The 16701-nt window shown below is 39.7% G+C and overlaps 1 protein-coding gene across 1 annotated transcript in view; it reads right to left on the reverse strand.

Annotated features, from left to right (window-relative positions):
• AGBL1 (ATP/GTP binding protein like 1) overlaps positions 1 to 16701 on the reverse strand; it is a 269261-nt gene that overhangs the window by 189068 nt on the left and 63492 nt on the right. The window contains exons 12-17 of the mRNA XM_030456954.1: positions 16024 to 16107; positions 14895 to 14981; positions 14445 to 14593; positions 11133 to 11220; positions 5289 to 5433; positions 1936 to 2089 (exon numbers count right to left, since the gene is read on the reverse strand). Coding sequence (XP_030312814.1) covers positions 1936 to 2089; positions 5289 to 5433; positions 11133 to 11220; positions 14445 to 14593; positions 14895 to 14981; positions 16024 to 16107 — 707 coding nt within the window. The remainder of the gene's footprint in view (positions 1 to 1935; positions 2090 to 5288; positions 5434 to 11132; positions 11221 to 14444; positions 14594 to 14894; positions 14982 to 16023; positions 16108 to 16701) is intronic.

Here is a 16701-nt window from a genome sequence, read left to right on the forward strand (position 1 = left end):
TCAGACAAAGAGTTGTTTAGTGGCATTATTTCATAGCCTTTTGATCAGAACTGCTAGCTCCTACTGAGTTCATGTAAGATCACAAACCAGCAGGTTTTTCTTTTTCTCTCATATATAGAGGACTTCAGCCACATCACTGGGATTTGATGCTGAATGTAACAACAGCCTGAAGCATTCAAAACAAGTATCTGTCCAAAGTATTCTTAGGTCTTCCATGAATCTTTCAGCAAATCGGTGCTGAATAAGTAAACCAAGAGTTGCCTTCACAGACAGTTTAATGATCTTGGAAGCCTCCCAGAATCCTCTTTAACACTGCAAAGAGCATTCTGACACACACTGAAAGGTACTCCAGAAAATGTCAATGCCTCCCAACACTGGCACACTTATAACATGATAATCCTTAAAAGCAGTGTGACCCTCAGGGTTTTACTGCACTGGTCAGTACTGTGTTGTAATTTCCTCACGATCCTCATTTCAGCATCTGTACCTCTCAACTGTCTTGAATATAGGCTGCAAATCCTGTATACACAGAGGGCATCTGTTCTCCTCTGCTGTACCATAACTGGAACAAAAAGGTTTCCATCCAGGGCTAGCCCCAAGGACTGTAGATGGTATAGAGTCTAGAATAATATTAGTATATACAATTATGTTTCCATCTTGTGTCCAGTGACAAAGGTAAAAGCACCTCTAACTATTCTTGCTTTAGGTCCATTGGGACAAGCCTGTGACTTTCTTAGAGCATTTTGAATCCTGATCACTGCATCTGCATGATTACAGCCCTTGGTATGTTGTGGGGTATAATAAAAAGGTACAAAATATAATAAAAAAGAATGAACTTGGGATGATTACACTCTAAACCTGAACCAGGAGAGATTGCAATAATTTTCACCAATTCTTACACTTGAGCTTTCTTTTAGTTTATGCATGTAGCATGGGTAATATGAGGATTGCTACTCAAGTATCACCCCATGCACCTGAAAGAAGAATCCCACAAAGAGAAACCTGGTTCAGATCACAGAATCCCTTTGGATACTTCTAGCCTAATATCTCAGTCAGACAGTGACATCTATTTGCTTAACATCCAAAAAGACCTCAAGATAATTTAAATTTCCACACTGTCTCAAAGTTCTCAGCCTGTATTACTGACCTGTGAAGAGCAGAGATTGAAAAAAAAAAAAAAATCAGTTTATGCCTTGTTACTGACACAAGAAAAATTGTCAACCTCCATAGAAGTAGCAAATCACTTAGGCTCTCAAATCAAAGCTAATCCAGTGTGATCCTAACCAGAACCTACTTATCACTTGCGGTTGATTACTGATATTTGCATATCTTATTCTTGTTAATCAAGGCCACTGAAGGACTTGACATCTTTGACTTTCACAATGGAAAATAACCACCTCTAGATAGAACATGGCAGTTATAATATTTATCATTTATCATCAATACACCATAATTAGGACTCAGATAGAATGCAAGGAGCTATATTGTGTCCAGACAGATCTATCAGAAATGTGGTTTCTGGTTGTTTAACCAGAATTCTTCAACTGATGTTCACAGCCAGGAAAAAGTGAACTTTTATTGATTTTTTTGAAATCTCAAAATAAATACATTTGGAAAAATAAACAATTTTTTTTCTAACTGATTATTCAAACACAGTTCCTTGCTCTTGGACATATTTGATATCAAACTTTGTATTTGTTTCAGATTTTCAAAGAAAAAAAATCAGTGAAAAAATGGTGTCAACTCTCCTCCCTCCTCCGTGTAAATCTGTAATTTTTAAAAGTGCTTTAATGACTATTGCACATGTTTAGATTTCTTCTTCCAAAGTCAGACAGGCAAGAAACTTAACATGTTCACAAAACAGGCTGTCATTGCCAGTGCTGACAGGACCGCGTGCCGCCAGCACATTTTTTAATCCTTCATTTGGCTACTTACAGAATTGCTCCAAGTCATCGCTTTTTTTAGAATCTGGCATGGCAGTGATCGTGAGCAATGGGCATGGATTTCCTCCTAGCGTCTGGCAGAGCGTCTGCTGCCTCCAGTAAACCTTCTTGGGGTTTCTATTTTGTTCCAGGATATCAAGATGGGACTGGGGAAGAAGCAAGGAAGCAAATTTATAAATGAATTCACGGTCTATAAAAGTTGATTTTATTCCACTAGCTGTGTGCTATTATTGGTACTCATTTCACCTCTTGCTAACTTCCCACCTTCTCTCTTCTGCCAGCTAATATCATCACCTTTTACATCCCACAAATATGCACAAGCTACTCAGAATACATCCCAGTTTACTTAAACTGCAGAAGACTACTACTCTTATATCACTTTACCTGAACAGTTCCTAAATGTTTGGGGTTTTTTTTTAATTTAAGAAACTTCTATGCCTACATGAGGGAACTGCCTACTCCTTGTATTTTAACAGGGGCTGTGCAGAAATGTGAGAAATGTCACCATTTTTGAGCATTTATAAAACTGGTTAGCTGTCAAGCACGTGCCAGTGAAACTCAGGAACAACTCCACATCAGAGGCAGCCAAGAAGTTTACATCAAAACATTCTGTACAATCAGTAGTGGGAAATTTGAAGAGCACACTTCCAAGAAGTTATTTAAAAAGGAGCTTTTCTTCCCTGCTCCCCACAAAGTTTATGGCAGCTTTAAACAATTCTTAAGCCCAACAGCTTCTCAAGAAGTTTGAGAAAAAGGATTGGCAGCTTAGAAAAAATGCCTTTTTGGAACAAATTCTGATCGCCTCATTAGACACATAGTCACTTGCCACCCACACACCAGCTGACGTGTAGTTCTCTGTTTACACTGTAATTGAAGTGGCAAGATTAGTGTAAGTAATGCCATGGCAGGGTATTGCTAAGTGTTGTAGAACACCAGTTGTCTCTGGCTTGATAGAAACAGGTAAACTACAGAATGCACACTCATGCTACAGGACTTGAACCAAAACACACTGATTCACTGAACAATCCTTATGTGGCAAGATTTTGTCTTGGCAAGTCAGGGCTAAATTTTAACCATCGTTTATGGCACAAGACATTCTCGGTCCTCAAATCTTAGAGCTCTCTGTCTTTCAAACTGATTTCCCAGTATCCATTTGAATGCAAACACAGAACTGAAATTTACCATTGGCTATGCCATAAAACAATGAACATACTGCTCTAGAATGTAAATTCAATTATAGATGGATATGACAATCTTGCGTGGATACACAGAACTCAATATAATCATTTACTTATGTTCCTGGTACCCAGTGAAACTTAATTTGATAGAGCTGCCACAGATACTTCAGCTGGATATCCAAACGATTAACACTGGGACGTAAAAATAGATAAATTACTGCTCATAAAACAAATGTAATTACTAATGAACAAAAAGTAATGAACTGTACAGTGTATTTAGTTCAAATCGGATTTCTATAAATATTCCTGCAACTATTAAATATATATGATATTTAAAAACATTTTCACATTACTGACGCCATATACAAGTTTATCTTCTTCCCCAAAGCACTATGTATTTAATTGAGCTCTTGGGTTTGTAATCACTTCTAATTTATTACTCATATGTAAAAACAAAATACTTCACCAGTGGACAAATGGTTTAAAATTAAATCTACTGGTGTAAAACCTGATTTAGTTTATTTATTGTAGAAATTAAAGTAACATGGAGTTGTGTGAATTGCATCACTCGGCGTTTTTAATTAGTTCAAGCTAAAATGCTTTTTTAGAATTATTAGAAGCAACTGTTTGCTTTGACTAAAGAGCTGGATATGACAATCCATTAGTCTTTTCCATCCATCATTCCCCTTTACTAAACTTTATGGTCCTTACTGAATCCAAGTTCATTCAAACTTTTCCTGAGGCCAAATTCCCTTTAACTTCAACAAACACTTTATTTGAAGAGGCAGTGAAATACTTCACAACTTGGCCCTGCAAGTCAAGGAATTATATCTTTTTCATCTCTATTCTATTCATTCAGATGGAGGAGAGATATTCAGAGATTGCCACGGCATACAAACTCTCCAACTCTCTCTTGCTTTCGTGCCAGCAGACTATAGCAATCAATAACAGTAAAATAATGATGAGGCACTGCATTTCAGTAATAAAAGCATGGTGGTGAAAAGTCCACTCAATTCTTCAGTATTGCACTTGCCTTTTCCCCTACAGACAGTAGTATACACATACTTGCAAGGCTCAAGGTCAGACCCCACCACTGCAGCATACTCTCTTCCACATTGATTTTTGAGGAGTAACAGGTACCCATTAGCATAATAAGAAGAAAGCTGGTAGGGTGTATTTTGGACCATGAAGGCTTGATTGGCCCTCTCCCAGTTATTGGAAGCAGTTTCTTTGAACATCTAAATGGGATGCAAGACAGTTGACAAGGGACTGTTGTTTGAGTGGGAATTAATCTACACCTAACTATGCTGGAGAGCTGAGCAGCACAGTTATTAGGAGGGAGAGGATGTTTTTTCCCTTTAAAGCACAGTCTTTCATATCTGGTAATGGCAAACTGACACCATTGTGAAAAAAACAAAGAGCCTCAACTTACCCAACTCACACCAGCATTTTACACCCAGAAAAAAATGCTGATAAAAGAAACCGGGTGGAGAAAGGGAACTAATCTACTGCAAATGTGTGCCTTCTTTTTAAGTAACATATTTCTTATCTTTAGCACCAAAGTAAAGCTACTCCCAGAATCATTTATGTCCTTTCTGTTATTCTACCTTCCTCTCAGACCTTGGGATCTTCTGTATCAATCAAAGGTAAAGAAAGACATATTTCCTGGAAAATTCTTTTACCATCTACCCCTGCTCAGAAAAGACTGTAGAAAACAAAACTTTCCCCAGGAAGCAAACTTTTTACAACTGAATAATACAATCTACACCTTGGACTTGTACATTTTTGGTTTTGTACTGGTGAGGAAGTGACAGATCTCTCCTGACACTCCAAACATAACAGAGGAAACAGCCAACGAAGTATTCACATGAGATCCAGTGGTGTGGTATTGCTGGGTGTAGCTCTGAAAGCTGGGCTGTTACCACTGTCAGGAGGAGCAGGGAGGAGCTTTCATTTATGACTTATCCTGATGTTTAGCCCCTTAACTTCCCAGCCCAATCAAACTGACATTTTTGGTTTGTCTCCGGACAGGTAAAGCACTAATGGTTTGTATCCCAGCTTATCATGTACAGAAAGTTCTCTATGCTTTTATCTCAAGATCTCATACCCAAGGCAGCTCCAAACTGTCAGGACCATGAGCTTATCTAGGTGGACATATCAATATTACCATCATTGAGGAGTAAGTGTAGGGGTAATGATAGGCCAGATAGCAGACATCATCTTCATGAGGAAACTTGATGCTGAAGGTGAGCGTGTAGTAGCATTTTCCTCTTGGGCCTCCTCCTGCAGGTGCACTGCAGCAGTAGTGGTTTCTGGAAAAAGAGGGAAGTAGACAGTTATCACTTCCAGATGCACATTTGTAGCATCTATGAAAGAACAAGGTGTCCAGAGAAGTGTCTACTCCTGAATGACTTTTTACCTTACACTGTAGACAGGCCCAGTTGCTCCCTAAAAGACGGGGAGCTGAGCTTGACATGGAAACCAGCAGAGCAGGGGCCTCACCAGCCAAGGTCCCCTCCTACAGTACCTGAGCAGGTGGTGCCCAGGCTAGAGGGGGCAGAATGGTTCAACCACACATCCAGCTCATCAGACAAGTTTGTGGTGATGAGTTAGGTCTGGGATGAGCCAGGAAGCCTGTCCATGGGTCAGGATGCAGATTACCAGAGTTCATAGCAAAGCTCAGACACAGACACAGCAGTTGACTGAGCTGGAGCTTCATTACAACAGGGCTCAGGCCACAACAGAACTTAAAGAGAGCTTTTGTGCTCATGTGGGGGCCCCAGGTGAGGTTGGTCAGGGTCACCAAGGTCTGCTAGAGCACTCACTCACTTGTTACTCTATTAAAACTACAAAATCTTAAAGGGAGCACCTCAACCTAGTCCCAGGACCAGATCGTTTTGCAGAAGACTTTGACAGAGATGACTTGAGGCTGAGTAAGAAAATTTACTCTCGGCAGAGATGAGGAGACAATGCATGCATTTTAGGGAGAAGCCCCACAGCAAATCACATCCATAAATAAATTTCACACAATATTTTTCCTACATTGCACCAATTATGCTGTTGCTGAACCCTCTGATTCTGAAAGACTGTGAGGTTTCTTTGACAAATGTTATCATCAATGTTGCATTAAAATGCAAAACAGAAGAGGCAACCAAAAGATGCAATTTCAGCTCCTGAAATGTACAATACTAGTTTATTTTGCTTCTGTTCATTTTTATTCAAAGAGGTGGTGGGAAAAGATAATTATTCTTGTCAAATTCTCCAAAATAATCAGCTCTTTTTCATAAAAAAGACACAATACAACGCTGCTGTGTCTTCACCTGAATTTAGTAGTTAGAAACATGCAAGGGGAGTGATGCTGACTTCATCAATGGATAGCACAGGAACACGGAGTCCTAGTGAGGAACTGAAAAGCCTACGATTTTATTCCCAGCTGAACCCTTCACCCCAACATTTCATTTGCAAATAAACCACCTTAATACTGGACAAAGAAACTCAGAGGAAAAAAACAAATGCAATGCAGTCAGAACTATAGAAATATCTACTTAGCTATTATATGTGTATTTCAGCAGATCCAGGATTTGAGACTTTTTTTTTTTTTTTTGAGTCAGGACAGTGAAATTTAATCTATTTTAGTTTTGACAGTGAAGGATAATTACGAGCAAATTTTGTATAGTGCATAAGGAAAGTACTTCTCACTACCGTCTATTATATTCCGTGTCACTTGGATAGTTAGATGATCTTATTCATAAAGAACTGTCAAAAAGTGCTGAGATCTTCCCATCAAAATTCATATTTGTAGTCAGAGGTGTGGGAGGAAGCACATCTTTGTGGAGAGGTACTGCCTAAAGAGCCTACACACTAGAGAAAGTATTCCCCCCTCTCTTTAATTCTCCAGTAAAGGCTTCTCCCTCTGTAGACTGAAATTGTGCAGCCAAAAATATCCTGCCTAAAATATCACTTTACCCAGATGTCTTGCAGTGCCAGACACCTCTGGCCTTGATGTTACACTGGTAGTTAATGGTCCCTGCTCCCCACAGTGCTCAGATTGCACTGTCAGGATCCTGAGGGTACCAATACACAGCACTCTCACTGGGCTCTTAGCAGCACATCACATTCTTCTTTTGACTTCCTCTGCAGTTCCAACAAACTGCCCACCCAGAATAGATGTTTCCAGACTTTTGAATCACTTCTTGACACCTGCTTCAGTCCACAGCAAATTATATGGTAGCAACGGAAAGTTCACAAGTGGTTTCCTTGAGTCTTCAATATTCTTTGCTCATGTATTAAAAGGAAGAGCCACCTGGGTGCATGCAGTGAAAATGACCAAAATGATCATTCCTAATGCATATAATGCTGCATATAATCTGGTCTCCTCAGCATCCATCATACAATTCAGTATCTCTGAATCTTTCTTAAAGAAATAATAAATAAATAAATAAATAAATAGATAAAATAAAAAATGTTTTTTCTTCCTTGTCTTCCCCTTCTCCTCCTGCTATCACCCCAAGATGGCTCTATTGCCTCCTTGATCCTCCGTGAGGTTGACAGGTTTTTTCCTTAGCCCTTCACAGCACTCGGTCATACCAGAACGAAGCCCAAATTAACAAGCAAGGAATAGGGAAGGAAAAAGCCCCTAGCAATACCTGGTCCTCACCAGCTTATTTGTGTTTTCTTTTTAAAAAAAATATTCACAGTCTCACATGCTCTTGAGAATCTAATACTCTGATTATTGGAAAGAAAGTAAGAGACCAAACTGTGGGGGTTTTAATGAGCATGCAAGCTGTATCTACTGTGTCTTTCAGTCACTTTGTAATAGATCATTTTGCTTGCTGCTCTTCAGGAATAATGTTCAGGTGTTATATTAACAGTGTAGCAGTGATGGAAAGTTAATTAATAATAATTATGATACTACTTATCACTTACTCTGAACAATCTTTTTTTTTTTTTTTTGAGCTTAAAAGACCTTTGCAATTATTATCTAACTAAACTTATTTTTATCTATTCCCGTTCTTTGGATGGCAGGCAGGGGAGACTGAAGCACAAACAGGTGAAGCCATTTGGCCAAAGCTACATTGGGACTTGGAAATTGAAAAGCCCTAAGTGATATAAGAATAGCATCTCATGTTGATCTTATCTTGAGCCTTCCTGTCTGCAGCACAAGGTACTGGTAGGTGATGGAATACAGCATTGTAGCAACTTAGGTTAAAATGGCAGAAGAAAATCTCATTATCCAGATTTCTGGGCCATTTGAAAACAGAGTCCAAATGGAAAATAAACTATTTATCACTTCTAATCTGCCGATGCATTCCCTTTGTCCAAAATCCTATCACCTGAAGTCTGGTATCCTGGCATGACTGCTAAGTGCAATATGTGTTATTAACACCTCAGTTCATACCTCAAAAAAGCAATATTTAACAATTTATGGGGCATGGCTGTTACCTTGGAGTTGGCCACACTGGAAACTGGAAAATGCATAACACAACTTTGTTTTCAAGGGCCAAATCCATGCTAAGGAAACTTTATTTCCCCAAAATCCCAATTGAAGCAGAATATTCCCTCAGACATCTTGCTATTAAGGTCTTCAGTAACACTTTAGAGGTCAGGTGCTCTCAGACAGTGATGTCTCGAGTCCTGTCTTGTAGGTATCATTAGAACTGAGATGGGACTTGCTACGATGATGATTTTATCAAATGTGATTATAAAGATGCTGAAAAGAGAGGACTTAATTCTGACACTTCTGAGATCACCAAACAGCCAAGTCTTTAGTGGAGATGTGAGAACAAAACACTCCATGTACCTCATTACTATCTGTGAACTGACTATTGTCTGGAAAAGCTGAAGGCAAGATAATAAGCTTAGAATGAGCCGTGAAACCAAAAGGCTCAAGCACATTGTCACCAATTCAGCATGCTGCTATTGTTCCTTAAATAATTTGCTGGGAAGGAATATTATTCACCTCATAAAAGCTGCCAAAACAGCAAGTGAATTAGATGATCTTATAGTAACTTCAGCTTTGTTTATCATGGGTGTATCCTGCCACTACATAGAGAGGCAATAAAATAGAGCAGAGATGCCACTCAGCTTCCTTTTGACAAGAGCACTGCTAATATTTTCTGTAACATAAAGACTCCCGTGAGACATATGGGAAAGGTATGCAATGAACAACATTCATCTTCATGAGTGAACTCTCCCATCCTCAGTGGAGATAAATGTCTCCCATCCTCAGTGGAGATAAATGTAAGCAGAGATCAACCAACATGCATCTTCTGAACAAGCCTTTCCTCCCACTGTCCTTCAGCTCAAAGCTAGATCTTAATAAGAGCCTTGCTACACAAGCAATTAAGGGCATTTTTGAGTTCCTCCTTACTTTTGTAAGTATAAAGTTCTTTTCCTGTATTTACAGATAACTCTAGGGGAAGTAATGAGATGAGGTTCACTTCAAAATGTGCCAGTCCCACTCCAGGGTACCTGTGACCTGGGTATGAAAAAATTAAGCAAGCTCTTTCCTCAAAATACAGGCAGCATGGTATGATAAGAGCAATCCCATCTCTCCTGATCTGAGCAGCTTTCTTCACATTCCCTGCCACATACAGCTTCTCACAACTGGCAATCTCTGTAATCACTGAAACAAGAAGAGTTCTAGTAGAGGTGAAAGTGCATTGACTTATGTGCGTGTGGATTCTTGTACGTATGAAAAGGTGCAAACCTGGAATAAGCATTGAATGAGTCAGACAACAGTGATACTTAGATGACTATGTTGATATATAATTCAGTTTACAGTTAGAAAACACTGGGTATTCCAAATCAATAAAACTCTGCTCTGTCACATATTTTGAATAAGAATCCGATTACAAGCTTAATTGTACAATCATGGATTAATCTTGGGAGTCAGATGCTGTTTAATCACTGCACAATAACTGCCTTGTTAATGACATGAGAAGCCACTGCATAAATCAGCACATAAAGTTTGCCCAGCCAGAAACCCAAGCTCCCAGAAGCCAGAGGTCACTGGCATGCAAAGGGAAGCCACTGCAAACACATTATATTAGCTTTTCAGGCAGAAAAGGTTAGGTGAATAAAGCTGAATGAAGACTACATGGAACAAAGTTAAACAGATTCTCAAATTGCTACAGAGAGGATGCCAAGTTGAGAGAGGATAATCTGAGCCTTCAGTACTGCACTGTCCTGTCCTGTTTTGCCACCACCCTCAAAAAACAAAACACAATAAACCAATCAAAAAACATAAAAACAAAAAAACCAAAAAACAAAACAAACAAATAAAAAAACAAAACAAAAAAAAAACCAGACAAAAAACAACAAAAAAACAATAAAAACACCTCCAAAACAAATAATGAGGATTACTTGGAATTTTTTTTTATATCAACACATTTGAAATTCTGCTACTTCTGGAAGGCAGCCCACTGTCACTGGATTTGTCTCATCAAATCCACCTGTGAACACAGACATCTTTCTCTTTGATTTCCCTACCAGTATACACTCATTGGGTAGTCAAAGCTCCCTGATTCAAGGAAAAAGCAGCAAGAACCAGACAGTGTACAAAACATGTGTATGTAAAACACACCCACCCTATGTATACGTAAGCCCTTCTTTATCTGCTCAGCTCCTTCGTCACTTAGAAAAGTTGATGGCATGCAAAAGCAGATCAATGATTCTACTCATCCTTTTTCTGCCTGAACAAGGAATAAAAACAACCATGCTACCTTTGGGGTTAAGCTTTATTATTTCTGGCTGTATCAGCAAGGTCTGAGCATCCCTCCTTCTGAGAAAGGGAGTTGTGCACATGCCCTGTTTCTCCCTAGACATCTAAGATTTCACTCGGAGCTGTTCCCTGAAGTTGGAAGCACACAACCACAATGAACTAATACCAATTTATAGACACTGGAAAGAGCTGGCACTGGTCAGCAAAGGTTAACAACATCAATACAGTTTACAGGAGAGGAACATAGGGGAAAAGGCACCACAAATTCTTTACCAAAAAGGCACTTACTTGTAATAACAGATATCCTGGCCTGCCCGAAGCCAGCGAGGCCTGCCCTGGAGAGCTTCCTTCACTGAATACATCACCAGCTGCATGCCTACATAAAACAAGAGAGTTTCAAGTGATATGACTTTCCTGGCTGGAAAAGACAGGGATGGAGACGAAATACTAAACAAGAAGCAGCATTATCTTGTCTGTGTTCTCTCTGCAGATAGTATATGCAAAGTAAATATGTTTCCCAAAGCCCTCTGCTTTCTTCTGTTATAGAAATATCTGTACACAAAGCACCTCCAGCAGAAACGAGCTGAATGGATTTCATTAGAAAAGAAATTATCTGACTGGCCTTTTGCAAGGGAGGACTTCCAGGACTTTTGTTTGCAAACAGATGAAGGAAAAGAAAAGAATTGGAACAAAGGAATCAACAAGATCAGTAAATTTGGTTAGTCTCATATTTTATGCTTGGCTGCACCATTATTGAATCCTTTATCCTGCTAGAGCTTGAGACCTGTGATGCATCCAGTACCACACATTCAGAAAGTAGCAAGAAAAACAACTGCATGTTTTAAACTTGCCCTTAGACCTATATAACATGTATGTTTTATAAATGCTGCTAGTAGTAGTATCTATCTTTGCACCATATTAAACCAGAAGATGACTTCTTCCTGACTTCCAAAACATTATCTTTTGTCACAAGGTACAAAGCTTTCCCTGATCTGAGCTGTGCATACATCACTCACAGGTCCATGAAGCCAGCCCACCTGCAGGCAGCTTTTGTTGCAAATTCTTTGGCTCTGCACACCTGCCTGCTCTCTTACAGGTATGTAAGGATCCTCTCCTCACCTACACAACTGTCTGCATGGGGTGTCCCTGGCAAGCTGCTGGGGGCAGGGGTGGCCTTGACTCTGGGATGGTACCACTCAGCTCCAGTGGATCCAGCAGAGCCAGAGCTGAGCCCAGCAACAACGCTGGCAACAATTGTGTGAAAGAATATTTAAGAAAGGGAAAAACACTCTTTCAAGTACTTATGCATTTGGATAAGTTGCCCCCTGAGCCTTCTCTTGGCTGCTCTCATGTTGGGAGGTGGTGATGCTTGAAAATCATTAATACTGACAATATATTTCCACAAGCAGCTTTTTAGTTTCCCTTCTTCCTTTGGGTTTCTCTGTTAAAACTCCAGTGCTTTAAGAGCTGAAAGCGTACCAGCAGAAATACTGTTCCAGATCACCCTCAGCTGTGGTGTGGGATAGCACTAACTACCCTACAGCAAATATATAATTCTGTTTCCTGAATCACCACCAACAACCCTATACAAGAAGCAATTATGGTTTTGGTTCCAGGACATGGGCCACACAGAGTTTCAAGAGGTGCAGGTTTCACCAAAAGCCCAGTACATCAGCCAAAGGGTGCTCAGGGTCTGCAGTTCTCTCTGGATCCCCAGTTCCAGCTCCTGCCCTTCTCTGTGAGTCCAAAGGACACATACACACTAAACTCCCGCTAAGAAATGGTTGCTACTGGTCTGCCATCCCACTGTATTTGGGAAAAAACAAAAACAAAACAAAAAAACACTTTTTCTTTTCCATGTTCCCTATGGAAACAGTCACTCCACAAGAACAAACACAGACCAGGCTTCTGACAAAATCTGATTTCCTGTGGCAAAGTCAGTGGAAAAGGAAGAAGGACAGAGGCAGAGGCTTCACCTCCTGATTTGCTCTGCTCCCCTTCCCTACAGTTTCCTGAAATATCCTTTTCTTATTATTTGAAAATTACACAGTAATCATGTAACCAAGAGGGAAGGGAAAAAATCAAAATATATCAGTAACCAGGAGCTGTCAAGTACTGTCACCCATGGCACTTTGGCTCTAGATGACAACTGGGAGGCTTTACTACTATGGCATTAGCCCAGGAAAGTGCAGATAAGAGCAAATAAACAGCATCTCTTACCAACAGTGTGTGTAAATGTGTATGCAGGGGTAATGAGCCTCTCTCAGCCATGCCAGACAAGCAAGAGCTTCACTGCCCTCTCAGAACTAACCCACAGAACCCCTTCAGCAGCCAAGCCCACACACAAGCCATTCAAAAACAAATCATGGCTCTGCCTCCTTACAACAGATGCTATTATCACGTTTTTCTTCCAAATATGTTGTTCATTTCATGTTTGAACATGTGAGTCGTGTACAATTTCAGGTGTACACAACGAGTTTATAAATGCTGACAACAGCCAAACTAGCAGACAACAATCAACCTGCCATCAATAATAGGCAAAATCTCTGGTTATGAAGATAGTGGTGGCTGTATCAGAGGCTGTATTGGGGTTTTCATCAACACACTTCATTGCATGAACAGACTAAGATGACAGAAAGTACATTTATTTTCATTTATGATCACAAGTACTTGAACCCCAGCCCTTAAGGTTAAAAAGAAAATGCCTTATAAATCATTATGCCATTGGGGTATCCAGACAACTTCAAAAATACAAGTGACAAGCCATTCCAGCTCCTACTGCTATTGTTTTAGATACATTGATCTTGAGAGGCTTCTCCTGGTGATGTTAAGGGCTGTACCCACAGGGCTTCAGAGGAATGCAAAGTCTGATATTAGGGGATTATTAAACATTCTGAGTCAGGGCTTGAGCTGGTGTAAATTAACACAGCTTCATGGAAACAAACAAAAAACCCAATAAAACTACTTATGTCATCTAAGAACCCAACCCCCAGTCTCCATGCAGCAGAAATAATTTATCTTCTCAATTGGGCATTGAAAGTTGGAATTTCCCCTGCCTTTTTCTGAGCAATGCCACTTTCCTCCTGAACCACAGACTCTGACATGAGCTCAGACAGCCATGAACAGAAATTTTACCATTAATATCAGCAGAAGTCTCAGCAGGTCTACAGGCAGAGATGTCTTTCTGGATAAACCCAAGATATCATGAATATTTGTTTGAGGATTATCTACATTTATTTAAATCTTAGAAACATTTTCCAATTCTACTCTGCTAATTCATTTTCACGACTGTCTTTTTTCCCCCTCTCTCCCAACTCTATTGCCATTCTTTTTCAGTTCTAGTCTCTAAACACAGGACAATGACATTTTTTACCTCCACAAATCCTCTACCAGGCCTCAATATTAAGCATACTCCTCAGTCCTCCTGAGGATAGAAAAGGATCCTGGACATACCTAAAGTAGGATTTTCAGTGGATTTTCGGGACAGATAAAATTAAATTTACAGCCTCCATTATAAACATGGAAAGTTCAAAACCTTTACAGCATTAAAAAGATATTCTTTTGAACAGAAGACTACCCAAATTCCCCAAGGGCTCATACCATAATTAAACTGGCTATTTAGCTTCTCACAGTTGATAATGTTGAAGCGATAGGGAACTGCTAATTTCATGTCACGAACTTCAAAATAGAACCACTGGTGATGCTGGTTGCTGTTGACATCTCCATTCATAATTAAATCATACTCAAACCTGGTAAGGAAAACAAAAGAAATGGTGACCATGAGCACCCCACCAGTCTGCACCAGATTTATTAATACCCTGCAGGAGTCAAAGAACACCACCAAACTAGTGGTGCACAAACACACCATTAAATACTCACAACTGTGTTCCTCAGACCAAAACTTTGAGCTCTGCTTTATCACGCCTGATACTGGCAGGCATCAAACTCCCCATCATAAAACCTGCTTCCCTGGCCAACCCTTTCCAAACCCAGGAAAACTCCAGAAATTCATGCTGGTTGGGATACAGCTGCTGCAGACACAGCACTTACTCCCGCACTTGGATGGCTTTGCGAAGGTTTCCTGATTCAAACTCAGAGAAGAACTTCAAACAGGCTGGAGCACCCGAGCTGGAGTCACTGCAGGAAATCAAAGCAAGGATACCTATAGTGAGTTGCTTCAAAGACAAGTCTTCCCCAGAACCCTTTGTACACTTATACAGAGAGTTTCATAATTTTTTTTTTTTTTTATAAGGAAGAGCCTCAGAAGTAGCAAAAGGTGAGCAAATCCATAATCTTCCTATCCAATGCAGAACCCTTCTCTGCTCTTGTTAGTGTTTCTATATCTCATTTTCTTCTCCTTTCCCAATACTCCCTTTTGTCCCAGCTCGTTTACTTGCTTAATTCCACTAACTTTCCCCAAGTAGTTATTCCCATTAATTTAATATTTCCACAGGCTCTGTACAATTGCTATACATTTGTTCTTCCCTCATCTATAGAGTTTCCTTCTCCTAAAGTTGAGAAACCCTTAAAGTCATCTTGAACAACTTCAGAACTTTCTGCTACCTCAAAACATCCTTCACCTTTTCTTCCCTCTAAAGAATGTTTTCCAAACCACTCATCCTTTCCCTGAATGCAATTTCTTCATATTGAGGACCCTCTCAACTGCCCTGTGCTACATCTTTTCTGGGACCACAATTTCTGGCCACAGCTGAGCACTTAAAACAGTTCACAAGGCTGAATGCTTGGTTGAATACCTGTTTTCAAAAGCATTTTTTAAGTGCCACATCTTTCAGGATACATCTGCAGCCCGTGACAGGTGCAGTACAGACACCCAAAGGGAAATGATGCTTCAGGAGGCACACAGACTACCTCTGGATTCATAGGTACAATTCCCAGAGTCAGCTTGCATCCTTCTTTTCCAAAAAGACACTGGTTGGTATAGATTTTTCTTGTTCTGCCTAAAAAATTTTGAAGCTTTCTTGCTCCAGTGACTTCCACAACAAATCCTTTCCCCAGAGCCACGTACTTGGTATCTACTCTTCCTGTGCATTTTTCCTTTTTGACCTTTACCTCCTAGGTTATTTATTCTATACGTTCAGAGCTGAACAAGTGAACTGAGCTCACTACTTAACCCAACACTGAGCCACCCTGGTTACAGTAGTTAATTTAAGATACCCACCTGTGCTTCTCTAAATCAAAAACAGTTCTGCCTATCACATCACCTGGCTGGATTAAGCGGCGAACATCATCGAGTACTTTGTCTCTAGGAAAAAAGGAAAACAAAAAAAGTAAATTGTTATGAATTGTAATGATTGTGTGAGACATCTTAGTATAGGAACACCTTGAAAAAAAAAAAATGAAGAAACTTAGGAAATTCTTTTGGAGGACTGGTAAGAAAGAAGACTTCCATCTGCTAATTCCAAGCGAACCTCATTTCTATAATTTTTTTTTTTTTTAAACACGAGAAAGCACCTGCTGCATTGCCATTACAAGCTCTTGTTAAACAACTGATTCTGTAAAATTTTTATTCTCTACACTGTTCTGTCAAGTTCGATTTATCCCCAGTTTTCCCCAATTATGACGTCCCAAATATCCAGCCTCGCCACATGAGAAAATATCTGCCATAACTTATAAAGCTCCTAGTCTGTCTAGTAGTGAACCTTGACTCTAAATCCAGCTAATTTCTACTCATGACTAAACTAAATTTCTTTTATCCCTAAATATGATCAGATAACACCAGATATCCTTTCTGACCTTTGTAGCAATCATGTTATGCCCTGAAGTGGGATACGATTATTCCTATTTTAACTGTATGGTTACACATGTTATTACGGTCATAAAAGCAGATCTTTTAAAG

This window comes from Calypte anna, chromosome 10, assembly GCF_003957555.1.
Source record: "Calypte anna isolate BGI_N300 chromosome 10, bCalAnn1_v1.p, whole genome shotgun sequence".
NCBI classification, from domain to species: Eukaryota; Metazoa; Chordata; class Aves; order Apodiformes; family Trochilidae; genus Calypte; species Calypte anna.